At 36.0% G+C, this 26310-nt stretch overlaps 3 protein-coding genes across 7 annotated transcripts; 1 reads left to right on the top strand and 2 right to left on the bottom strand.

Moving 5' to 3' along the window:
• The first annotated feature begins 1281 nt into the window (after positions 1 to 1281).
• LOC133861021 (spliceosome-associated protein 49-like) lies at positions 1282 to 26310 on the top strand. 5 transcript variants are annotated; one of them, XM_062296715.1, is made up of 5 exons: positions 1282 to 1579; positions 1724 to 1933; positions 2633 to 2844; positions 3274 to 3445; positions 3549 to 3694. In XM_062296715.1, exons 2-5 carry the CDS (start codon positions 1900 to 1902, stop codon positions 3677 to 3679), a joined length of 549 nt encoding a protein of 182 aa, XP_062152699.1. In that variant the 5' UTR covers positions 1282 to 1579; positions 1724 to 1899; the 3' UTR covers positions 3680 to 3694. The 5 variants fall into 5 exon arrangements, 2 of the variants coding, with proteins under 2 accessions (XP_062152699.1, XP_062152701.1); XR_009898948.1 differs by lacking the exon at positions 3549 to 3694 and adding exons at positions 4896 to 4989; positions 14212 to 14422 and having other exon boundaries at positions 1283 to 1933; XR_009898946.1 differs by lacking the exon at positions 3549 to 3694 and adding exons at positions 4896 to 4989; positions 14196 to 14422 and having other exon boundaries at positions 1283 to 1933.
• LOC133862047 (cytochrome P450 89A2-like) lies at positions 6171 to 8143 on the bottom strand. Its single transcript, XM_062297897.1, has one exon. The coding sequence runs from the start codon at positions 8063 to 8065 to the stop codon at positions 6506 to 6508; it is 1560 nt and encodes a 519-aa protein (XP_062153881.1). The 5' UTR covers positions 8066 to 8143; the 3' UTR covers positions 6171 to 6505.
• LOC133862046 (cytochrome P450 89A2-like) lies at positions 14745 to 16678 on the bottom strand. The gene has a single exon (XM_062297896.1). It carries the CDS (start codon positions 16600 to 16602, stop codon positions 15043 to 15045), a length of 1560 nt encoding a protein of 519 aa, XP_062153880.1. The 5' UTR covers positions 16603 to 16678; the 3' UTR covers positions 14745 to 15042.

Raw genomic sequence — 26310 nt, 5'->3', positions numbered from 1 at the left:
TAAATATTCCTTTAAAAATGGAATAGCATGTCCTAAAAAAGCTCTTTTTTTTCCTTGACACGGGTGGTCGGCCACCCATAGGATGAGTACATATCGCAAGCTTCGAACCAAACTTTAATATAGAGTTGCATTTACCTCTTTCCCTCCATCTTCTTTCATTAGCTTCTCATTAACAACTAGGGGTTTACTATTGAATTGCAATTTGCAACCAATCATTTTGAACTATTTTCAGAATTTTTTCAGCGAACATTTTTTGTGAAATGCTAACCCTTCTTCATCTTGAGATATTTCAATATTAAGAAAATAGTGTAAATGTGTAATGGTCTTATATCACTCATTTTATAGTTCATCATTTCTTTCTCAATATTCTTGGGTAAAGTTCATGTACCCCCTTCAAACTATTACCCAATTGACAATGTCCCTAAAAAACTTTCAATTTGGCCAATGCCACGTGTTTGGCTCACTTATTAAAATAGAGTTCAGTTTTCTTGGGTAAACTTCAGTTTTTCATTTTTTTTTTTAAAAAAAATTGTTTTTTTCAAGAAATTAAAAAACTTCGTTTTTTTTTTTTTAAATAAAAATTAATTACTTATTTTTTTGTCAATGTACCCTCAAGGCAAGCAAAAAGACAAAAAAAATAAGTAATTAATTTTTATACCCTAAACACTAGATTTGGATTCATATCTTAATTAAAAGTGTAAGGTTAAAATCCACACTTTTATTTTATTATTATTACTCTCATATAATAATAATTAAAGAAAAAAAAATTAAAGACTTATAGGCACGGTGATGGCCATGTCAACAACTAAGGGTGCGTTTGGAATTGCAATATCGTAGGTAAAAAATACGATTTTAAATCAAATTACAGAAAATAAATTATTTGAGAATTACGTTTTTAAAAATAAAAAAAACTTTTTTTTTTTAAATCGTAGGCAAAATAGTAATTTTTTAAAAATGCATAATTTTAAAAACTAACTTATGATTTTAAAAATCAAACTACAATTTTACTAAATACTTAACTATATTTTTAAAACTTAATTTTTTAAATCACATATTTTAAAATCGTAAAAATTCAAGCGGCCATTATTCCCTTCCCTTAAATCCGAAGACGGTGACTACAACCTTAGTCGGGCATCGGAAGTCTATCTGTCGCAGCCTTTATTCCTGTAGTTCGTCTATCCGGCTCCCTCTTATGAGTCTCATCCCACTATCAACCGACTTTCGTGCCCACGTGGCACTTAAAAAAAAAAAAAAAAAAACAGTTCAGCTTCTAAAACACAGCCCGATCTCTCCTCCACTTTTTCTACTTTTTTCCCCAAAATTTTCAAAATCTCTCTATGCCAAAATCCTCCGCCCACCGCCCACCGCCAAAGCCGCCCGGAGAGCAGCGGCCCACCGCCGACCAAGATACCTCTCTCTCTCTCTCTCTCCATGGCCGGGTCTCTCTCTCTCTCTATAACCGGATCTCTCTCTCTCTCCATCGCCGGGTCTCTCTCTCCATAGCCGGATCTCTCTCTCCATAGCCGGACTACTGTTTGGCACTTCAAACCCAGACCCAAACGGGCGACGCAAAACCCAGGTGGGCTTTTTCCTGCCTTCGGCTTGTGGGTTTGTTTTTTCATGGTAAATGATTTGGGTATTAAGTTTTTAGCTGAACCCATAATACATTTGATCTGGTTTTGTTCTTGACCGGGTTCATTGAAAATGTATATGGTGCTCGCAGTGTGCATGAACACACTGGCTACAAACACACTGGTTTCATGCTAGCTTGCACTGGATTCTAATTGGTTCCACAAAGCATGGGTTTCGCAAGTAGATAAAAGAAAGTGATCTCATCGTTGTACGGCGTCGTTTTAACCTAGGGTTTCGCATTACGTTCCAAATTCAAGTATTCCAACCATGTCAGGAAGCTCAGGTTGCAGCGTCTACGTAGGTAAGTTCGAGACAATTCCTATCACCTTCTTCGATTTTGATTTCCTTTTCGCTATCTTTGCTTCTGAAGGAAAAGATTTTCCCGGAAAGTCAGAAATACTTTAACATTAAAGAAAATAAGAAATACTTTAACATTAAAAGATTTTTTTTTTCTTCAGCGAATATTTTCAAAAACGTGGAAAAACAATTTTCCCGGGAAATTTGATTTTTCGAGGAAAAAAATTATGTAAAATGTTTTTGATGAAATTCGAGGTACTGTAATTTTATTTGGAAAATAAAAATAAAAATAAAAATAAAAATTTGAAGAGTAAATTGTGAAATAGAATATGATTTTGGGGTGGGTTTGCGCTGGAATGGAGCCTGTAATAGTTGTGAATTAGGCTTCTTTTGGTGGAGGGCTTGTTGTTTATCCGGGTCCCAAATTTTCTCTTTTCATTTAAACAATTTGATCCTGGAGATGCAATTCCGTCTAGAATTATACTCCGTGCGTGTGAGATAGAGTGACAACTGATCTCTATTTGAGTAGGTTTCGTTTTTTTTTTCTTCTTTGTCTATGCATTTTTCTGATACTTTTATTAAATTGAAACAAATGTATTTGGTACAATTTGTTGTACTGGCATGTGGCTTCTTTTGCCTGTTTTCTTAATAGTTATTCATGGGCAGAGTTTTTTCTGACTTGTTCTTTTTCAATCTTACGCAGGTAATCTGGATGAGAGGGTGAGTGATAGGGTCTTGTATGATATTTTGATTCAAGCAGGGCGGGTGGTAGACTTGTACATCCCTCGAGACAGGGAAACAGATAAACCCAAAGGTTTTGCCTTTGCAGAATATGAAACTGAAGAGATTGCGGGCTATGCTGTCAGGCTTTTCTCTGGTCTTGTGTCTCTCTACAATCGAACGCTGAAATTTGCAGTATGTGCCTGTTGCCTATGGCTTGCACTTGCTGTAACTAGTTTAGTGTCATTTTCTGCCAAATAGTTTTATTCGTCTAGGATTTATATCATTATATATCAATTTTATTTAATTTCGTATGCTCCCAAACTCTTTTATGGGATGGGATTTTTTCCCTTGTAATTTATCCCAGCCTGTTTCCAGTTAGTGAATGAGTAACGATGTAATGGAGACTCCTGCCTCAGTTAACCCAGTCAGATTAAGGGATCACTAGTTTGATTCGTGCTCTTCTCACAGTGATTGGCAGTAGACTAGCATTTTCATCATTATATAGACAAATTGGGGCTTATTACAAAAAAAGTTCGAAAGATACTAAATTATGTGGGTGTGAAAGTCAGGCTCAAGCTTAACTGATGCTCTTGATTATGACATTTGATCCTTGGTGAACAGATATCTGGGCAAGACAAGCCCTCACCTCTGATGTCAACGACGCCCGCATCAAACCCATCTCATAGACCAAGGTCTCACCCTGTTCCAATTAACAATATGGAGATTTCTCAGCACTCCACGAGGTTACCAGAACCATTGAGGTTTTTAGCTTACCAAGATAATGCTCCTCAAGGTTACGTGTTTTTATCTTCTTTCTAATTCCTTATTTCCTTCTCCTCCTCCTATACCAAAAAATTGAAATGTGTAGATTCTAAAAAAGCTTCTTTTCAATACAGTGCCTGTCCTCCCTGGTGTAATTAATCAATCTAATGGGTATGGATCACATTTCAATGACAACAATTATGAATACAGTCGAAAGAGTTTTCGGTCAACGTTGGATACCATTTGCCATTTTAAAAATGCATAATTTTAAAGGTTAATTTGTGATTTTAAATATCAAACTACGATTTTGTTAAATACTTAATTGTATTTTTAGAAATTATTTTTTTAAAATTACATATTTTAAAATCGCAAAAATCCAAACGGCCACTCCCTTAAATCTGAAGTCGATGAGTACAACCTTAGTTGGGTATGACTACTATTGGAAGTCTCTCTGTCGCAGCCTTTATTCCTGTACTTCTTTGCTTTTTCTTCTTTTTTTTTTTTTTAAAAAAAAAAAGAGTAATGCTACACATTATCCCCTTGTCTTCCTTTTGTCCTCCCAAAATTGATGTGACTCTTAAAATCACCATTGAATTTTTGATATATCACTCTTGGATTTTGATCCAATGGTGATTTTAAGAGCCACATCAATTTTGGGAGGACAAAGGGATGATGTGTAGCATTACTCTTTAAAAAAAGGTTCAGCTTCTAATACACGCAGCCCGAATGAGGAGGCGTGATTCATTTCCCGTCCCCCAACCGCCCATTTTCATGAATATATATATATATATATATTATCAAAAAGTAACTTATGATATCATATGAGAAGTTACTTTTTGATTAAAAAATTATTTTTTAATTAAAAATGCTAGTTGGGGGACGGAAAAACGTCCCCCACAAATCATTTCCTCCGAACGAGTTCGTCTATCTGGTTCCCCCCCCCCCCCTAATAAGACTTTCATCCGACTTTCTTGCCCACGTGTCACCTTTTTTTTTTTTTTTTTATTAAAAAAAAAGAGGGGTGCTACACATGCACCCCTCATCCCCCTCTCATCCTCTATTTTCATTAAACAAATTGATTTTAATGAAAAAGTAGTCTCTGATGTCACATCAGAGACTACTTTTTCATTAAAATCAATTTATTTAATGAAAAGGGGGGAATGAAGGGGGGATGAAGGGATGTTTTTTAGCATTTCTCATATTTTAAACTCTCCCTCCCAACCCAAAATTCACCGCCAACCGCCGTCCCCCACCACTTACCGGCAAAGCCGGCCGGAGACTAGCCGACCCCCGCCCGGACAGTAGCCGACCACCGCTCACCGCCGTTCCAAATCTCTCTCCAACTTTTTTTATTTTTTAATTTCTCCGCCCACAGCGGTCCGCTTGTCGCCCACCGTTGACCAAGAGCGCCACTACGGTCACTCTCTTTCTCTCTCTCTCTCTCCCCCCGACACAAACTCATTTTTTTGTTTATTTCTCAGCCCATCGCCGTCCAAAGCCGCCCAGTTGCCACAGCAGGTCGTAGCCACTCACCGCTGACCAAGAGTGCCACTGCCGCTCCCGAATCTCTCTACGGTCAGTACCTCTCTCTCTCTCTATCCGATTTTCACCACTCCAAGCTTTGCGTTTCGTTTGATAATATCAGTCGCAATTGTTCATTGTGTTTATTCGTTTCGTAAAATTGGTTTTGCAATTTATGGGGAATAAACATTGAGGTATTTTTATCTGGGTTTCATTTGTGTTCAAAGTACTTACAAAACATTGGTTTTGTGAGTCTGTTACTTTCTTTCCCGCCATTTTGGTATATGGTATAGGAGTTAGACTATTAGTTAAACAAACTGTTTAGGCCGGTGATTAAAGTTGGTGTTTGGTTAGTGCAACTTATAGGGTCTTGAACGGATGGATTATGTAAATTCTGAGACCATGTGTTTTGATGTAAGGCTGCTGTTTAGCTGAGATCAAGTTTGTTAATAGTTACATGTCCAAAGATGTGCCAAAGGGTATTTGTAGAAACCTTACTGAGGCAACCTCTTGTAGGGTCAAGATGTTGTCTGCCTTCACCTTAAACTATTTGTTTCTCTAATTTAGACCAATTTAGTTTCTAAGTTATATGGTAAGTGGTAATGGTTCTTTTCAAAATTATTGAACAATGAAGCAATACATTTGCATGTGTAATGTATAGGATGTTGGTTTTTCATGTTCTATATATTATTGTTTGTAACATCTGCCTAGTCTTATAACAGGACAATTACTAGCAGGAAGGGGGCCAAGTTCATCCCCGGCTTGTTGTTTCAACGGCTTTCAGATCAACTCTGATGACTTGGGCATCATGGGTTGATAGGCATGTCATGGGATTGGATGGCACTAATTGTATAATACTTGTTCCATTAATGTGAATGCATTTTGATGTTGTTGGTAACATCATTTGGGAAAACTTATAATTTATTTGGATTTAGTGCACGCTTCGTGCAAGTTGTTGTTAACATTTTACAAATACAAATACATAATTTGCACACCAAATTAAATAATAATTAAATTCTGATTTCAAAAGAATGAACACCTAATTAATTCGGGCCATAAACTTCTTCTCTACGAAGGCGTTGGTCATAGAAGCTGCTTTTCATGTTGTTCAAAACAGTACGACTCTTGGAATGTTGTCATGGAATTTTTTTGGTCAATGGATAGTAGAGTAGTCATCCCTCCTCAGAAACTGCGTGCGTATATATATATATTTATGTACAACACCACTAAAAGAGTACGGAAAATTTGTAGAAACCGACTACAAAAAATATCTCCATGGAAAATTCAACATTGGCAATTTTATAGAAAACATGTACAACTCGATCTAGATATCTCATGATCAAGTACTGACTCATCCTACAAGCATAATGTTGGTGAGTCAATTGATCCTTTATTGTAATACAATCCAATTGTTGACAAAGAAGTAATACAATCCAATGAAAGATTGGTAAATTAAATCAAACAACTTGCGTACATACGTAGCATGTCATTGTCATCTATGAAACTATGATGAATCGATAAGGTGGTCGTCTTTATTCATCATGCATTGAAAACTATGTACTATGATCATCTATTTGACTCTTCTTGGGATAACCTGGGCCCGCACTGGATTCTTCATAACAACCAAGAACTCCTCCTTCTCCGAGAGATCAACATCATCCACTGCCTTCCACTCGAAATTCCATACCAAATTTGCAACAAAGTACTCAAGAATTAGCGACCCATATTTGTAACCGGGACACATCCTCCTTCCAGCACCGAATGGCAACATCTTAAACGACGTCACATCACCCACTTCTTCTCCACCGGTACCATTATCATTACTAGTACTAGTCATCATCCTTTCAGGCCTAAACTCCATTGGATTCTCCCACACTGTTGGATCCCGCCCTATTATTGCAGTCCCGATGAGCACCGTTGTATTTTTTGGGATATTGTACCCACTTATTTCCATATCTTCTGTGTTTGTGTGTGGAACCAAGGAGGTATTTGGAGGGTGAATTCTGAGACATTCTAGGATCACCGCTTTCAAATATGGAATTCTTTGCAAATCCTCCTCCTTAACCTCTTCCGCTCCTTGTTCCACAACTCGACTGATTTCAGCAAAAAGCTTGGCTTGAACACGTGGATACTTTACTAAATATGCCATGACCCACTGGAACATCGTTGCGGTTGTGTCAGCGCCTGCGTTGATAAATTCCGAGCTCAAACTCAGTACATCGGCCTCCTCAAGCTTTCCGGCCCCCTCGGAAATTTCCAGATCCAGTAAGGTATCTGTGTATGTTACCAAGTCGACTACCTCTTTGCCGGCCTTCTTCTCTTGCTTCAACTTCTGTCGGGCTCTAATATGAGGCATAAGGATGTCGTATTGACGCCTTAAAAATTCTGTGTACTTTTGCCAACGCTTTCTATACACAAGCTTCCCCAATCTCGGCCAGTTAGCGAAAACGCTGAACTTAGCGTAACTGACAAGAAATGTATATTGTATGTGTTCGACTTCTCGAATTGCATCCTCGCCGATGTCTCCGTAAGTCATGAGAATGAACAAGGAAAACACGGCTTGGTGGAGATGCTCAAAGAGACGTACGGCGCCGGCCTCGCCCTCTTGCTTGGAAGATTGCTGCTTGAAGCTATTAATCATTGTTTCCATGGATCGCTTGCGGGCGAAAGAGTAAGATTTCAACCCAGCAGGGTGGAGAGCTTCAGACACGAGGTTACGACGAAGGACACGCCAAGTAACGCCATAGGGGGATCCCCCAATATCTTTGTGCTTGTTACTGAGAACATAGCTGACAGGGACAACTGGTGGACGATTTGCAAAGATGGCACTGTTTTTAACAAGGGCTTTGTGGGCGATGGGGTAGGAGGTGATGAAAACAAGGGGTTTAGAGCCGACGAGTAGGGTGAGAACAGGGCCATACTTTTGGGAGAGGTTAGAGAGGAGGGATCGAAGCTCAATGGTTGATTTGGGAAGTAAATGAAGGTGTCCTATGATGGGAAGAGGCGGGGGTCCTGGTGGGAAGAGGTGGCCTTTTGATTCATTCTTTTTGGAGGAGAAGAGAAGACTGGAGAGGAGTTTTATGAAAAAACATGCAGAGAGAGATACGAGAATGATCAACCAGGCCTCCATCGATCTCCAAGTAATATTGTGGGGTGGTGAGTAGTACTGGTGGATGAATGAATGTGTTAGCTTGAAGATGGATGCTGCCTAGCTAGCTCATTTATATGCAAGAAACCAACAACCATGGCCAACTCTTTAAGACCATGACCATGATGGGCGCAAGTAAACAAACATGGGTGAATTAAAAATTTCTGAGCCGCCTCGATCTGCCGCCCGCGCTCTCTTTGGAATTGCTGTTCTCTTTCTTTCTCTGTCTTTGACCACTATATATCCTCCACTTGAGTGTGTCCGGTTTTGCTTACTATATATACTTTTCTCCGCCGCCTGTCCAAGTCAGTGTAATATCTTATGCCTGCCTGCGCGCGTCTCTGTGATAAAACAAAATATTTGCTTTTTTATATATATATATAAATTACTACACCTATTCTAGATGAAGACGAAATTTAAAGACTAAATAAATTTCAAAAGAAATTGCATGTGTTTGGCCTCCGGCGAGTGAATTATAAAGGTGTTAGTAAGTACTAAGTCTTATTTTGGTTTTTTTTTTTTTTTATTAAGAATCTGTTTGAATTTGTGATTTAAAAATAACAATTTTTAAAATGTACGTGCGATTTGAAAACTTACGTTGTTAAGTGTTTCGCTAAATCACAGTTTAACCTTTAAAATTATAAATTTAACCTTTAAAATTGTGCGCTTTAAAAAAAAAATACCGCATTTCTTGCTATTTGAAAAAAACAGATTTTTTACATTTTTATCAATGAAATGAAAATTGAACTTTATAAGTGATTATCGAGAGTTCTTATTGCAACCTGACAAATCTCTTTGGAGTGATAACGCAAATCTGATTAACCATTTCCCAAAGTTGTTATTGTTAAATCATTATCTATCTAAAAAATTTAAACAAATGAAAAATAATTATTTTAATTATTTTACTGTACAGTCTATAAAGGCGTTCTTCATGCGGGTCTACAATCGGCGGTCTATATAGGCCCGCGTTCTTGACATTCCCACTTTTCTATACATCTCATATTCCCTTCAAATTGACATTTAGTTTGTAATGTCTAGGGTCGTTGTAAATAAATAAGTTTTTTTGACAACCTGATATTATAAACTCTACTTGAATTTGGTTTATTTAATAAATAGACTAATCATGAACACAAAATTAGGCTTGATTATTAAATTAGCAATACTCATATAAACTCGACTCGACTCTACTCGATTCGTATAATTTCATTTTTATAGTATTATTTTAATTTCGTAATTATAATATCTTCAGTAAAGAGGAATTGTTATTATGATATAATAGGCATAGCACGAGTTATTGTTATTCTAAATCTCGATATAAATATGTGTGGACATGAGTGTATTTATGTGTATGTATTATAAATATGTGCGCCCGTGTATATAATGAATTTATATACATAATATAAAACACAAATTTGGATATTTTCTAGTTCAAATGAATTGGAGAGAAGTCGATTCTTTGTATTTGAGGGGCATTTTTGTTCAAACAAATTAAAATAACAAAAATGCCCCTCAAATATAAGGAACCGGCTCCTCTCCCGTTCAAATAAGCTGGAGAGGATCCGGTTCCATAAAACGTATAAACTCGAGATTGAATTATTTAAAATTTAAGTTAATTTGTTTAATTGACTCAAATTATAAAATCAATTTTAACAATAAATAGTATGAATTTACGAGAAAATAATAATAATGATATTTACTTTATATAAGGAATAAATAAGATAACCGAACAGCTCGTGAACAAGCTCGTTCGTTCAAAAAATAAATGAGCCAAGCTAGCTTGAGTAACTTATATATAGTTTGGTGATAAGCTTGAACTCAGTTTGTGTTTGAAATAAAATTAAATGAATAGTGCTTAAACATTCAATACTCGCGCGGCTCGATTACAGCCCTAGCAATGTCATTCCGAACTAGAGATTGCATAAATGTCCTCCCAAAACTACAAAAAATTTGCAATGTACCCCAACCCTTTTGTCTTGCAAAAATACAAAAATGACCTTAAGGTTGTTTTAATAAGACAAAAATACTCCTATAAATTCGAAAATAAGAAAAATAATATATATATAATTTCTTTTTAAAAAAAAGCTAAAAGAGGTCGTCTGGTGGTTCAGCAGCCGTTGGACCCATTATTTGATAAACTAAAAAGAGAAATCACAAATATAAACTCAAAAACTAATCTATAAAACTAGCTAATACAGCATAATTTATCGAGTCGATTTGGTAGCAATCCGAATACAAACAAATTAATTTCATATCGGATTTACGAGTCGTGTAAAAAATTCTTCACCCTATATGGTCACCACATGGTTGTTTGGTCATATTTAGGGATGACCAAATCACTCTAATGGGGTTGGCCAAACTAACCCCAACCATGGTTTTAGCCCCCCCCCCCCCATTTGTCCAATGGTGGCTCTTCCACCTTTTTTTGTTTTTTGAATTTTTTTGAATTAAGAATATTTTTGTTATTGGTGATACATTGCAAATTTTTGATAACTTGGAACTTTTGGAAAGAGATTGACGCATTCTTTAGTTAGAGAGGGACTTGCAAAATGAATGGTTGTTTGAGAGGTGTACTTTTGTGTAATTTTTCCAAAATAAAATTAGATAGAAAAGAAAATAATATTCACTAACTTTATGATATCTCTCTCTCCGGATTGCTACTCCTATCAAACTACTACTCTGCTCTCTGCAATTCAGGTACGATAACATATGCAAACAAAATCATACCTCTAGGTAGCCCCTTTCCTTTTATCCTGTGTATATGTGCCTCTAACATCTGTTTGGTGGCTGAGAAACTTTGGGAAAGAAAAGAAAACAAGAAATTGGAATCTTTTTACTAATCACATGTCAATATTTTCAAACTATTATTTTTTTTTTTTTACTGTTTCTATTTTAGTTATAGAAAAAACGAATAATGTAAATTTTGAATGCGTATACGATGTGGGAGAAGTAAACATCGTATGCTTAATTGCATTTGGAAACAATATGAGAATGAAGGACTTAAGGAAATGTAACCTAAACACAAACAGAACGATAAATTCTTTGCAAAGTTCAAATCTTACATTTAATCAAACTATACTGCCATAGATGAAAGCTTGATGGGAATGTAGTCCTTTTGGATAAGGCTCTGTACTTTGGTATGATGTGCTTGATGGTGTCCCTGTTGGGGTGAAGTCAAGCAGAAGGGTTGTAGACAAGGATTGTAGGGAAAAATCAAATGCATGGTGCTTGAGATATTAAAGGCTATGTCATTTACAGTCTTGTGGTCTTCTTGATCGGAAGGACACAGGAAAAACACTGGGGGGTCGGAATTGTGATAGTAGAATGTGAAAATTTGTATTACTGTATAGTGATCTTGTAGTTTGGTCATTGTATGCCTTTAAATTGTTAGTTGACTTTTACAGACATTGGACTATTTCTTTATAACATAGGCTTTTAGTTGATTTTGGAAGGGGAAGAAGTCTATTAAGGAACTGGTTGTTTAGGGTTTGTTGGTTTTTTACTATAAGCATTTCACTAGTTGTAAAAATTAAAAATGTTCCATGGAAATTTTCCAATTAAATCTGTTCTATCTTAGATAAAGTCTCTTATTAGTTTTAAGGTTCATAAAGCTATGCTCTATCTTTTCTTGCCCCCTGTTGCCTACAGGCTACAGCCAAAGTCATAAGGCATATTAATTATGACCTGTATGCAGTTCGTGAAGCCAGCATTTCTAGATTACCAAAATTTTTTATTGGTGTGAAATTTGCTGTTAAGTTATGAGAAGGCCTTTTATTTCGGTGTGTGGGCTTATGGGGGATTTCTTCATTGCAATTTGTAATAAAAATAAGACACTGAGCAGAAAACCACCTTTATAAAGTCACAACTTTTACCTAATTTTTGTACTCTTTGCAAAGAATTTACTTAAATCCTTCCTAAATGTTGTCTGTTATTTATATTGAATCTATACATTACTTGAGATTTTTTCATTTTTTATACAAGTTGTTCATTTTGTCTAAAATATTAATGAAACTCTTTAGAGTAGTTAATTTATTTCTTGCCTTAAGGAGATGCGCGTCTGGACGAGATACCACATCGTCTGAACGGTTGCTTGATCTTCCATTTCTTGAAACTTTGGAAAGAAATCAGAAACTGATCGAAAACTGGGAGGCGTCCGGACGTGATGTTGAAACGTCCGGACGAATGTAAGCTGGCACAAAAACTTCTCGATACAATATGGGGTCCGGACGGAATGAACACTTCGTCCGGACGGATGATGCTGGTCTATCTAGGAGGTCCGGACGGTAGACACGTCGTCCAAACGGAATAGTGGATAGATGGGTGTCCTGACGGGATGGCTCGATCATCCAGACGGTTGACAGGGAACTTGAATTCTTCTGACTTGCAGACTCTGAATAATGGAATCCCTGTTTACAACATCTTTACACTTAAGTGATTTTGTCCAAACACAAAATGAGGCCAAAATACTAACATATATATTTTTCCTAAATTTTAGAAGAATTAAGATTTTATACCCTACTATTGGAAGTCTCTTTATCGCAACCTTTATTCCTGTACTTCTTTTCTTTTCTTTTTTTTAAAAAAAGGTTCAACTTCTAAAACACGCAGCCCGAATGAGGAGGCGTGATTCACAGTTCCCGTCCCCCAACCGCCCATTTTCATGAAAAAATATAAATATATATATATATATATTTTTTTTTATCAAAATGTAACTTTTTGATTAAAAAATTATTTTTTAATTAAAAATGCAAGTTGGGGGACGGAAAAACGTCCTGCACAAATCATTTCCGCCGAACGAGTTCGTCTATCTGGTTCCCCCCCCCCCCCCCCAAAAAAAAAAAAAAAAAAAAAAAAACTTTCATCCGACTTTCTTACCCACGTGTCACTTCTTTTTTTTAAAAAGAAAAAAAAAAATCACTAGGCTTCTAAAACACGTGTAGCCGCCATTCCCCCTATAGGTTTCAGAAAATTTTGGCCAAATATTTCAAACTCTCCCTCCCAACCCAAAATCTACTGCCAATCGCCGTCCCCCACCATTTACTTTGCCGACCACCGCTCACCGCCGTTCCAGATCTCTTTCAGATTTTATTTTATTATTATTATTATTATTATTTTTTAATTTCTCCTCCCACCGCTGCCCAAAGTCGCCCACAGCAGTCCACTCGTCGCCCACCACCGACCAAGAGCGCCACTACGGTCTCTCTCTCTCTCTCTCTCTCTCTCCCTGACACAAACTCATTTTTTTTGTTTATTTCTCAGCCTATCGCCGTCCAAAGCCGCCCACTTGCCACCGCAGGTCGTAGCACTCCAAGCTTCTCTTCTCCTAGGAATCAACGGCTTTTGCGCGTTGGCAGCTCAATCCCTTGCTTGTTCGTTACTAACGCGCAACGGCTTTCTAAAGCTCAATCCGTTGCTTGTTTAGACTCGTTACGCTGTTCGCTCTCTATCCGATTTTCACCACTCCAAGCTTTGCGTTTCGTTTGATAATATCAGTCACAATTGTTCATTGTGTTTATTCGTTTTGTAAAATTGGTTTTGCAATTTATGGGGAATAAACATTGAGGTATTTTTATCTGGGTTTCTTCATTTGTGTTCAAAGTACTTACAAAACATTGGTTTTGTGAGTCTGTTACTTTCTTCCCGCCATTTTGGTATGTGGTATAGGAGTTAGACTATTAGTTAAACAAACTGCTTAGGTCGGTGATTAAAGTTGGTGTTTGGTTAGTGCAACGTATAGGGTCTTGAACGGATGGATTATGTAAATTCTGAGACCATGTGTTTTTATATAAGGCTGCTGTTTAGCTGAGATCAAGTTTGTTAATAGTCACATGTCCAAAGATGTGCCAAAGGGTATTTGTAGAAACATTACTGAGGCAACCTCTTGTGGGGTTTATTGATATGTTGGAAAAACTCCAAGATGTTGTCTGCCTTCACCTTAAACCATGTGTTTCTCTAATTTAGACCAATTTAGTTTCTAAGTTATATGGTAAGTGGTAATGGTTCTTTTCAAAATTATTGAACAATGAAGCAATACATTTGCATGTGAATGTATAGGATGTTTGTTTTTCATGTTCTATATATTATTGTTTGTAACATCTGCCTAGTCTTATAACAGGATCAATTACTAGCAGGAAGGGAACCAAGTTTATCCCCGGCTTGATGTTTCAACGGCTTTCAGATCAACTCTGATGACTTGGGCATCATGGGTTGATAGGCATGTCATGGGATTGGATGGCACTAATTGTATAATACTTGTTCCATTAATGTGAATGCATTTTGATGTTGTTGGTAACATCATTTGGGAAAACTTGTAATTTATTTGGATTTAGTGCACGCTTCATGCAAGTTGTTGTTAACATTTTACAAATACAAATACATAATTTGCACACCAAATTAAATAATAATTAAATTCTGATTTCAAAAGAATGAACACCTAATTAATTCGGGCCATAAACTTCTTCTCTACGAAGGCGTTGGTCATAGAAGCTGCTTTTCATGTTGTTCAAAACAGTACGACTCTTGGAATGTTGTTATGGAATTTTTATGGTCAATGGATAGTAGAGTAGTCATCCCTCCTCAGAAACTGCGTGCGTATAGATATATATATGTACAAAACCACTAAAAGAGTACGGAAAATTTGTAGAAACCGACTACAAAAAATATCTCCATGGAAAATTCAACATTGGCAATTTTATAGAAAACATGTACAACTCGATCTAGATATCTCATGATCAAGTACTGACTCATCCTACAAGCATAATGTTGGTGAGTCAATTGATCCTTTATTGTAATACAATCCAATTGTTGACAAAGAAGTAATACAATCCAATGAAAGATTGGTAAATTAAATCAAACAACCTGCGTACATACGTAGCATGTCATTGTCATCTATGAAACTATGATGAATCGATAAGGTGGTCGTCTTTATTCATCATGCATTGAAAACTACGTACTATGATCATCTATTTGACTCTTCTTGGGATAACCTGGGCCCGCACTGGATTCTTCATAACAACCAAGAACTCCTCCTTCTCCGAGAGATCAACATCATCCACTGCCTTCCACTCGAAATTCCATACCAAATTTGCAACAAAGTACTCAAGAATTAGCGACCCATATTTGTAACCGGGACACATCCTCCTTCCAGCACCGAATGGCAACATCTTAAACGACGTCACATCACCCACTTCTTCTCCACCGGTACCATTATCATTACTAGTACTAGTCATCATCCTTTCAGGCCTAAACTCCATTGGATTCTCCCACACTGTTGGATCCCGCCCTATTATTGCAGTCCCGATGAGCACCGTTGTATTTTTTGGGATATTGTACCCACTTATTTCCATATCTTCTGTGTTTGTGTGTGGAACCAAGGAGGTATTTGGAGGGTGAATTCTGAGACATTCTAGGATCACCGCTTTCAAATATGGAATTCTTTGCAAATCCTCCTCCTTAACCTCTTCCGCTCCTTGTTCCACAACTCGACTGATTTCAGCAAAAAGCTTGGCTTGAACACGTGGATACTTTACTAAATATGCCATGACCCACTGGAACATCGTTGCGGTTGTGTCAGCGCCTGCGTTGATAAATTCCGAGCTCAAACTCAGTACATCGGCCTCCTCAAGCTTTCCGGCTCCCTCGGAAATTTCCAGATCCAGTAAGGTATCTGTGTATGTTACCAAGTCGACTACCTCTTTGCCGGCCTTCTTCTCTTGCTTCAACTTCTGTCGGGCTCTAATATGAGGCATAAGGATGTCGTATTGACGCCTTAAAAATTCTGTGTACTTTTGCCAACGCTTTCTATACACAAGCTTCCCCAATCTCGGCCAGTTAGCGAACACGCTGAACTTAGCGTAACTGACAAGAAATGTATATTGTATGTGTTCGACTTCTCGAATTGCATCCTCGCCGATGTCTCCGTAAGTCATGAGAATGAACAAGGAAAACACGGCTTGGTGGAGATGCTCAAAGAGACGTACGGCGCCGGCCTCGCCCTCTTGCTTGGAAGATTGCTGCTTGAAGCTATTAATCATTGTTTCCATGGATCGCTTGCGGGCGAAAGAGTAAGATTTCAACCCAGCAGGGTGGAGAGCTTCAGACACGAGGTTACGACGAAGGACACGCCAAGTAACGCCATAGGGGGATCCCCCAATATCTTTGTGCTTGTTACTGAGAACATAGCTGACAGGGACAACTGGTGGACGATTTGCAAAGATGGCACTGTTTTTAACAAGGGCTTTGTGGGCGATGGGGTAGGAGGTGATGAAAACAAGGGGTTTAGAGCCGACGAGTAGGGTGAGAACAGGGCCATACTTTTGGGAGAGGTTAGAGAGGAGGGATCGAAGCTCAATGGTTGATTTGGGAAGTAAATGAAGGTGTCCTATGATGGGAAGAGGCGGGGGTCCTGGTGGGAAGAGGTGGCCTTTTGATTCATTCTTTTTGGAGGAGAAGAGAAGACTGGAGAGGAGTTTTATGAAAAAACATGCAGAGAGAGATACGAGAATGATCAACCAGGCCTCCATCGATCTCCAAGTAATATTGTGGGGTGGTGAGTAGTACTGGTGGATGAATGAATGTGTTAGCTTGAAGATGGATGCTGCCTAGCTAGCTCATTTATATGCAAGAAACCAACAACCATGGCCAACTCTTTAAGACCATGACCATGACCATGACCATGATGGGCGCAAGTAAACAAACATGGGTGAATTAAGAATTTCTGAGCCGCCTCGATCTGCCGCCCGCGCTCTCTTTGGAATTGCTGTTCTCTTTCTTTCTGTCTTTGACCACTATATATCCTCCACTTGAGTGTGTCCGGTCTTGTAATATCTATCTGATCTTATGCCTGCCTGCGCGCGTCTCAGTGATAAAACAAAATATTTGCTTTTTTATATATATATATAAATTACTACACCTTTTCTAGATGAAGACGAAATTTAAAGACTAAATAAATTTCAAAAGAAATTGCATGTGTTTGGCCTCCGGCGAGTGAATTATAAAGGTGTTAATAAGTTCTAAGTCTTATTTTGGTTTTTTTTTTTTTTATTTTTTTTTATTAAGAGTCTGTTTGAATTTGTGATTTAAAAATAACGATTTTTAAAATGTACGTACGATTTGAAAACTTACGTTGTTAAGTGTTTCGCTAAATCACAGTTTGACCTTTAAAATTATAAATTTAACCTTTAAAATTGTGCGCTTTTAAAAAAAAAATACCGCATTTCTTGCTATTTGAAAAAAATAAATTTTCTACATTTTTATCTATGAAATGAAAATTGAACTTCATAAGTGATTATCGGGAGTTCTTATTGCAACCTGGCAAATCTCTTTGAAGTGATAACGTAAATGTGATTAACCATTTCCTAAAGTTGTTATTGTTAAATCATTATCTATCTCAAAAATTTAAACAAATGAAAAATAATTATTTTAATTATTTTACTGTACAGTCTATAAAGGCGTTCTTCATGCGGGTCTACAATCGGACGACCGATTGTAGACTGTAACATACACTATCACAGTCTACAATCGGCGGTCTATATAGGCCCGCGTTCTTGATCTTGTTCAAAACACGACCCTTGAATTGTCGTTATGGAATAGTAGAGTCATCAGAAACTTCCTTGTCATCTCTTCTGCATATATTAAACGACGTAGTACTACAAAAAAAAATCTCCACGGAAAATTCAACGTTCCCACTTTTCTATGCATCTCATATTCCCTTCAAATTGACATTTAGTTTGTAATGTCTAGGGTCGTTGTAAATAAATAAGTTTTTTTGACAACCTGATATTATAAACTCTTCTTGAATTTGGTTTATTTAATAAATGGACTAATCATGAACATAAAATTAGGTTTGATTATTAAATTAGCAATACTCGTATAAACTCGACTCGACTCGACTCTACTCAATTCGTATAATTTCATTTTTATAGTATTATTTTAATTTCGTAATTATAATATATTCAGTAAAGAGGAATTGTTATTTTGATATAATAGGCATAGCATGAGTTATTGTTATTCTGAGTCTCGATATAAATATATGTGTGTTTGTGTGTACATGAGTGTATTTATGTGTATGTATTGTAAATATGTGCGCGCGCGTGTATATAATGAATTTATATACATACTATAAAACACGAATTTGGATCTTTTCCAGTTCAAATGAATTGGAGAGAAGTCGATTCTTTGTATTTGAAGGGCATTTTTGTTCAAACAAATTAAAATAACAAAAATGCCCCTCAAGTATGAGGAACCGTCTCCTCTCCAGTTCGAATAAGCTGGAGAGGATCCGGTTCCATAAAACGTATAAACTCGAGATTGAATTATTTAAAATTCAAGTTAATTTGTTTAATTAACTCAAATTATTAAATCGATTTTAACAATAAATAGTATGAATTTACGAGAAAATAATAATAATGATATTTACTTTATATAAGGAATAAATAAGATAACTGAACAGCTCGTGAACAAGCTCAAATTCGCTCAAAAAAATAAATAAGTCAAGCTAGCTTGAGTAACTTATATATAGTTTGGTGATAAGCTTGAACTCAGTTTGTGTTAGAAATAAAATTAAATGAATAGTGCTTAAACATTCAATACTCGCGCGGCTCGATTACAGCCCTAGCAATGTCATTCCGAACTAGAGATTGCATAAATGTCCTCCCAAAACTACAAAAAATTTGCAATGTACCCCAGCCCTTTTGTCTTGCAAAAATACAAAAATGACTTTAAGATTGTTTTAATAAGACAAAAATACTCCTATAAATTCGAAAATAAGAAAAATAATATATATATATATATATATATATATATAATTTTTTTTTAAAAAAAAGCTAAAAGAGGTCGTCTGGTGGTTCAGCAGCCGTTTGACCCATTATTTGATAAACTAAAAAGAGAAATCAGAAATATAAACTCAAAAACTAATCTACAAAACTAGCTAATACAGCATAATTTATCGAGTCGATTTGGTAGTAATCCGAATACAAACAAATTAATTTCATATCGGATTCACGAGTCGTGTCAACAATTCTTCACCCAATATGGTCACCACATGGTTGTTTGGTCATATTTAGGGCTGACCAAATCACTCTAATGGGGGTGGCCAAACCAACCCCAACCATGGTTTTAGGCCCCCCCATTTGTCCAATGGTGGCTCTTCCACCTTTTTTTGTTTTTTGAATTTTTTTGAATTAAGAATATTTTTGTTAATGGTGATACGTTGCAAATTTTTGATAACTTGGAACTTTGGAGAGAGATTGACGCATTCTTTTGTTAGAGAGGGACTTGCAAAATGAATGGTTGTTTGAGAGGTGTACTTTTGTGTAATTTTTCCAAAATAAAATTAGATAGAAAAGAAAATAATATTCACTAACTTTATGATATCTCTCTCTCCGGATTGCTACTCCTATCAAACTACTACTCTGCTCTCTGCAATTCAGGTACGATAACATATGCAAACAAAATCATACCTCTAGGTAACCCCTTTTCCTTTTATCCTGTGTATATGTGCCTCTAACATCTGTTTGGTGGCTGAGAAACTTTGGGAAAGAAAAGAAAACAAGAAATTGGAATCTTTTTACTAATCACATGTCAATATTTTCAAACTTTTTTTTTTTTTTTTACTGTTTCTATTTTAGTTATAGAAAAAACGAATAATGTAAATTTTGAATGCGTATACGATGTGGGAGAAGTAAACATCGTATGCTTAATTGCATTTGGGAACAATATGAGAATGAAGGACTTAAGGAAATGTAACCTAAACACAAACAGAACGATAAATTCTTTGCAAAGGAAATGTGGGGTTCAAATCAAATCAGGTCAAATCCCCTAGGACCCATAAATACTAATATTACCTTAACTAGGAAAATACAATAATAAAAGACTGTAAATACTAATATTACCTAAACTAGGAAAATACAAGAAAATCTAGCTTCCAAATGCTATGAGCTGAGAGCTCTTTTGTTTTGGCATGAAAATGTACAAATGCATGACTCGACTGCCTGTTGGCATGTACAAAATGCTTTAGTAGTTTGTGATTAAGACAAGAATCCATATCGATATAAATGCATGTAAATATCTAAACAGTTTATGTTATATACACGAGTGTGCATTAAAATTCAATATAACTGCCAAACTATAGGTACCCTTCGGGCCTTCTCCATTGTTAATGTATATTCAACAAGAATATTTAATTTAAATGAAAGATGAATGACATAAATAAGGATCAAGACTTTGTTATGATATCATGTTAAATTTTTAATTATCTCAAAAGTTAAAGCTGATAAAAAATAATAAATTTAGTTATTTAAATAATATTCTAACAAAATGCCATCGCTATTTTCATCATGGTCCAACAAGCTCAACATGCATTTGAAAAGGGTGGTGGCTTTCATCTATGAAATCTCACATGGTTGGCGATGAAAAGTTGATAAAAGATTGAGCGATGTGCTCGTGTTGAGTGATTGGATTATACGATAATGCCACACTTTTTGAGATTCAAATGCCCGAAGGACCTATTAACGACCTATGATAACTGTCTACTTGCAAAAATGAGTTGCTTTCTTTAATAAATTCTTTTTATGATCTCTTTGATTGCCATGAGGAACTTTATCCAAAACACACAGAAATCATAATCATCAAAGTAAGGAATAAGGTTCTTTCCTTTTCAAGTGGAGTTAATATATTTTATGATCAAGATTTTTTGTTGCATATATATATAAATACACACACACAAGATGTCACATCATTTAAAAATTTTAAATGATGTAACATATTCACCACGTGGCAACATATACATACATCATCATATTTATAAAATCTAATCTGGACCATAAAATGAATCTACTCCGTTTTAAGTGAAATTGACGGACAATCAACATCTCCATTTCAAGTGAAATGATGTAAGGAAATTGATAGAGAATGAGCTTCTCCATTTGGAGGGACTTGAAAGTGAAAGACCTGATTTTGAGCCATCATCTCAGCCAAGCCAGCTGATTAACCCAAGCATGTTAGATATTGAGATTGTGTAGTGATATATAGTTGCATAGAAGAACAAGTCTAAACAACTCAAAGTGTTTGATAGTTAGGTCGGCATTATACAATAAATCATGACCTCGTCACAGAAAGAACAAAAATTACAAAATGTCAATAACATATGAGGGGTCATTTGTAGACCCATAACTTTGAGAAATGACAGTCTAGACAAGTATTGACATAAAGTACAATAATAATACCAAATCATCGCCATAAAGTACAATAATAATATCTTCACATACAAGGCAAGTTCATCTCCACTTTTATTGAAACCTTTTGTATAGATGTAGCTGTTTGTTTAGTTGTACCATGCTCTAATAGCTTGTTTTAGCTTGTATAGTGTTTTTCTCATCTATACAAAAACCAATAGGAAATTCACACCGGCACACCTTTTTCGAATTTAAACTCTTCATTTTTGCACGCATGTTTGTGAAAATTCGCCATCACCCAACATTGTAGTTTGTTGGTAGCCTGAGTTTACCGTCGAATGCCCTGGATTTTGTTATCCGATTGCCGGAATCCAGCGGCACTCGCCGGATTATGGCGATAACGTCGGCCGTTGAAATCCATCGATGTCCGGCTGCTGTCACCGGATTCATACCGTTCTGGTAGCAATTGCCAGATTCCATTTTTTGCTGTCGATGATTTTTTTGTACGAACCAAATGCTGAAAAATATTTTCAGAGAAATCATTTTTTCAAAAAAAAAATGATTTCTTCAAAAATATTTTACAACGAAAATCATTTTACGTCGAAACAAACAGAGCATTAAAGGTAAGGAAAAACGAATTCTCTAATAACCTATTCTCTTATTTTCTGCTGCTTTTCTTAAATTTGATAAGATGCAAGATATACCCATTCTCTTTCACCCACACAGTCACAAATATGAACATCATGTGCACACAGAAACACTTAAGCACTCTACGTACTTGAGATGCAAATGATACTGAAAATAATAAGATAAACCATGAGGAAGAGGGGAAAGCATGCATATTGATAGATTGAGACTCTGAATTCTGTTTCTTGAGGGCTCTTTCCTCTCAATTTGTTGGATTTTAGAAGAATTTTTTCTTTTCTTTTTAATTTGATTTTAGTCCAATAATAATAATTCTTGCTATTTTGGGGTCAACTTGCCGGCGAAGCCGGAGTATTAACCCTCTATTTGTCTCAAAGGTTAGACGAGACTGGTATGCTGCAGGGAAAGGTATCAGCTCAAACAGAGGGTTCTCTTGTGTTTGAAATATCCATATGACTTTGTTGGCTGGATGTTTCAGCAAGGGCAACTAAGAAAACTAAAGCAAATCAGCTCCTGTGAAACAAAGAAAAGTTGCTCTAGATTATTCCAGCAGTACAAACAACTTTATAAACATTTTTTACACCCATTTTAGACCATACCGATGGAATACTTTAAAGTTTATACCATACGTCTCACCCAATACTAACAGAAATTAACTAAACATAACCATAGTAAAAAGCTAACTATGCTTGTTACGCGCATGTGATGTAAAAATTTACAGCACATTAATCACAACATTCTCCCCCTTATGTATTGCTCTTGAACTCCTAATACTTTTCTCAGTTGCTGGAACTTTTCCTTTTGGCAAAGCATTTATGAAAATATCAGCTACTTGTTCTTCCAACTGGCCTACTGAACTTCAGCACAACTTCTCCTTCTTCAATTGCTTCTCTAATAATATGATACTTGATTGCAATGTCTGCCTGTCTGGTCATAATCTGATAGACAAAATTCTTTGCCATTTCCATAGCTAATTTCTTGTCACAATACATCTTTGTAGCCTTCTCTTGCTTTTCACCAATGTCCTCTATTATTTTCTCAACCAAATGGCTTGAGAAGTAGGTTGTTGCAGTTGAAACATATACATAAAAACTATGGGTGGCCAAATTTAAAAATTAAAAGAAAAATTAAAAAAAAAATTGTTCTTTTAAAGAAATTAAAATATTTGGTTTTTTTTTTTTTAAGAAATTAAAAAACTTTGTTTTTTAAAAAATAAAAATTAATTCATTATTTTTTTTTTTAATTTATTGGGGTATTTTTGTTTTATTGAAAAAAATATAGGGTCATTTTTGTCTTTTTGCTGGCCTTAAGGGGTACAGTGACAATATTTTGATAGTTTGGGAGAGACGTCTCAATTGAAAGTCTGAGAGGACATTGTCAATTAGATAGTAATTTGATAAGGTATGTGGACTTTTCGGAAAATTCTTTAATCATTTTAGTATTGCTTCCCATTAGTACCAAATCATCGACATAAAGTACAATAATAAGAATATCTTCACATGCAAGGTAAGTTCATCTCCACTTTTATTGAAACCTTTTGTATAGATGTAGCTGTTTGTTTAGTTGTACCATGCTCTAAGAGCTTGTTTTAACTTGTATAGTGTTTTTCTCAACTTGTATACCTTTTCTTCTTTGCTTTGGATGATAAATCCATGAGGCTGTTCAACATACATGCAACTTGTCTTTCAACTTCCCATTTAAGAAGATTACTTTAATATCAAGTTGGTACAAGAGCCAACCCTTTTGGGCTACTAAAAATGAGAGCTCTCACGGTATCTAGGCGACCTATGAGGCCTAGAGTAGCTCAAATGCTTTATTTGAGTCTTGATATGTGTGTTTGTGTATGTATAAATATGTGTGTGCATGTATAATAAATTTATATGCATACTATAAAACATATATATAAACTTGAGATTGGATTATTTAAGATTCAAATTAAATAATTTAATTAACTCAAATGATAAAATCTTAACAATTATTAATTAACTAATAATTAGTATAGATTTATGAAAAAAATAAATAATCATGATATTTACTTTATATAAGAAACAAATAAGTTGATTGAGCGGCTCGTGAACAAGATTGTGTTTGCTCGAAAAATAAATTAGTCAAGTTTGAACAAATTATCTAGTTCGGCTTGTGTTCGAAATAAAATTAAATAAAAAAAGCTTGAACATTCAATATTCCGATCGATTACAACCCTACTTACGGTCGTTGGAGGTGGTTTGGTCACTCCCAAATGGCTAAATGGGATGGTTGAACCCTTCCAAATTTGGCAAAAAAAAAAAAAGGTGGCCCAACCACCTTTTGATTTTTTTAATATATATATATGTGGGTGACAAATGTCGGTGTATGATTGGATCTAACATGACACATTAATATATTACATCTCTATTTTGGACGGAAATTAATAGTAGGAACCTATTTGCTTTTATCGTTCACTACAATGAGTTCCCAACAAATTGTTATATCACATGGAGTTTATTGCAAATCGATATAACTAAAAAGACTAGTTTTATATTTTTTTCCTAAATTTTGGAAGAATTAAGATTTTATACCCTACTATCGGAAGTCTCTCTGTCGCAGCCTTTATTCCTGTACTTCTTTTCTTTTCTTTTTTTTTTTTTTTTTTTTTTTAAAAAAAGGTTCAACTTCTAAAACACGCAGCCCGAATGAGGAGGCGTGATTCACAGTTCCCATCCCCCAACCGCCCATTTTCATGAAAAAATATATATATATTTATCAAAAAGTAACTTCTGATATTACATCAGAAGTTACTTTTTGATTAAAAAATTATTTTTTTAATTAAAAAATGCAAGTTGGGGGACGGAAAAACATCCCCCACAAATCATTTCCGCCGAACTAGTTCGTCTATCTAGTTCCCCCCCCCCCCCCAAATAAGACTTTCATCCGACTTTCTTACCCACGTGACACTTCTTTTTTTTAAAAAAAAAAAAATTCACTAGGCTTCTAAAACACGTAGCCGCCATTCCCCCTACAGGTTTCAAAAAATTTTGGCCAAATATTTGAAACTCTCCCTCCCAACCCAAAATCCATTGCCAACTGCCATCCCCCACCACTTACTTTGCCGACCACCGCTCACCGCTGTTCTAGATCTCTTTCGGATTTTATTTTATTTTATTTTTTAATTTCTCCTCCCGCCGACGCCCAAAGTCTCCCACAGCGGTCCGCTCGTCGCCCACCGTTGACCAAGAGCGCCACTACGGTCAGTCTCTCTCTCTCTCTCTCTCTCTCTCTCTCTCTCTCTCTCTCTCTCTCTCTCTCTCTCTCTCTCTCTCTCTCTCTCTCTCTCTCTCTCTCTGTGACACAAACTCATTTTTTTTGTTTATTTCTCAGCCCATCGCCGTCCAAAGCCGCCCACTTGCCACCACAGGTCGTAGCCACTCACCGCCGACCAAGAGTGCCACTGCCGCTCCCGAATCTCTCTACGGTCAGTACCTCTCTCTCTCTCTCTATCTGATTTTCACCACTCCAAGCTTTGCGTTTTGTTTGATAATATCAGTCGCAATTGTTCGTTGTGTTTATTCGTTTTGTAAAATTGGTTTTACAATTTATGGGGAATAAACATTGAGGTATTTTTACCTGGGTTTCTTCATTTGTGTTCAAAGTACTTACAAAACATTGGTTTTGTGAGTCTGTTACTTTCTTCCCGCCATTTTGGTATGTGGTAGAGGAGTTAGACTATTAGTTAAACAAACTGCTTAGGCCGGTGATTAAAGTTGGTGTTTGGTTAGTGCAACTTATAGGGTCTTGAACGGATGAATTATGTAAATTCTGAGACCACGTGTTTTTACATAAGGCTGCTGTTTAGCTGAGATCAAGTTTGTTAATAGTCACATGTCCAAAGATGTGCCAAAGGGTATTTGTAGAAACCTTACTGAGGCAACCTCTTGTGGGGTTTATTGATATGTTGGAAAAACTCCAAGATGTTGTCTGCCTTCACCTTAAACCATGTGTTTCTCTAATTTAGACCAATTTAGTTTCTAAGTTATATGGTAAGTGGTAATGGTTCTTTTCAAAATTATTGAACAATGAAGCAATACATTTGCATGTGTAATGTATAGGATGTTGGTTTTTCATGTTCTATATATTATTGTTTGTAACATCTGCCTAGTCTTATAACAGGATCAATTACTAGCAGGAAGGGAACCAAGTTCATCCCCGGCTTGATGTTTCAACGGCTTTCAGATCAACTCTGATGACTTGGGCATCATGGGTTGATAGGCATGTCATGGGATTGGATGACACTAATTGTATAATACTTGTTCCATTAATGTGAATGCATTTTGATGTTGTTGGTAACATCATTTGGGAAAACTTGTAATTTATTTGAATTTAGTGCACGCTTCATGCAAGTTGTTGTTAACATTTTACAAATACAAATTGTTTATA

This window comes from Alnus glutinosa, chromosome 2, assembly GCF_958979055.1.
Source record: "Alnus glutinosa chromosome 2, dhAlnGlut1.1, whole genome shotgun sequence".
Classification (NCBI taxonomy): domain Eukaryota; kingdom Viridiplantae; phylum Streptophyta; class Magnoliopsida; order Fagales; family Betulaceae; genus Alnus; species Alnus glutinosa.
Note: the sequence above shows the minus strand (reverse complement) of the source record. Positions and strands in the feature narration are given on the sequence as shown.

Bases quoted from the DNA above. Each gene is read 5' to 3' on its own strand.
- LOC133862046 (XM_062297896.1), bottom strand. From the start codon at position 16,602: ATGGAGGCCTGGTTGATCATTCTCGTATCTCTCTCTGCATGTTTTTTC.
- LOC133861021 (XM_062296715.1), top strand. From the start codon at position 1,900: ATGTCAGGAAGCTCAGGTTGCAGCGTCTACGTAG. The intron at 1,934-2,632 runs GTAAGTTCGAGA...AATCTTACGCAG, and splicing joins AGGTTGCAGCGTCTACGTAG to GTAATCTGGATGAGAGGGTG. The intron at 2,845-3,273 runs GTATGTGCCTGT...CTTGGTGAACAG, and splicing joins ATCGAACGCTGAAATTTGCA to ATATCTGGGCAAGACAAGCC.
- LOC133862047 (XM_062297897.1), bottom strand. From the start codon at position 8,065: ATGGAGGCCTGGTTGATCATTCTCGTATCTCTCTCTGCATGTTTTTTC.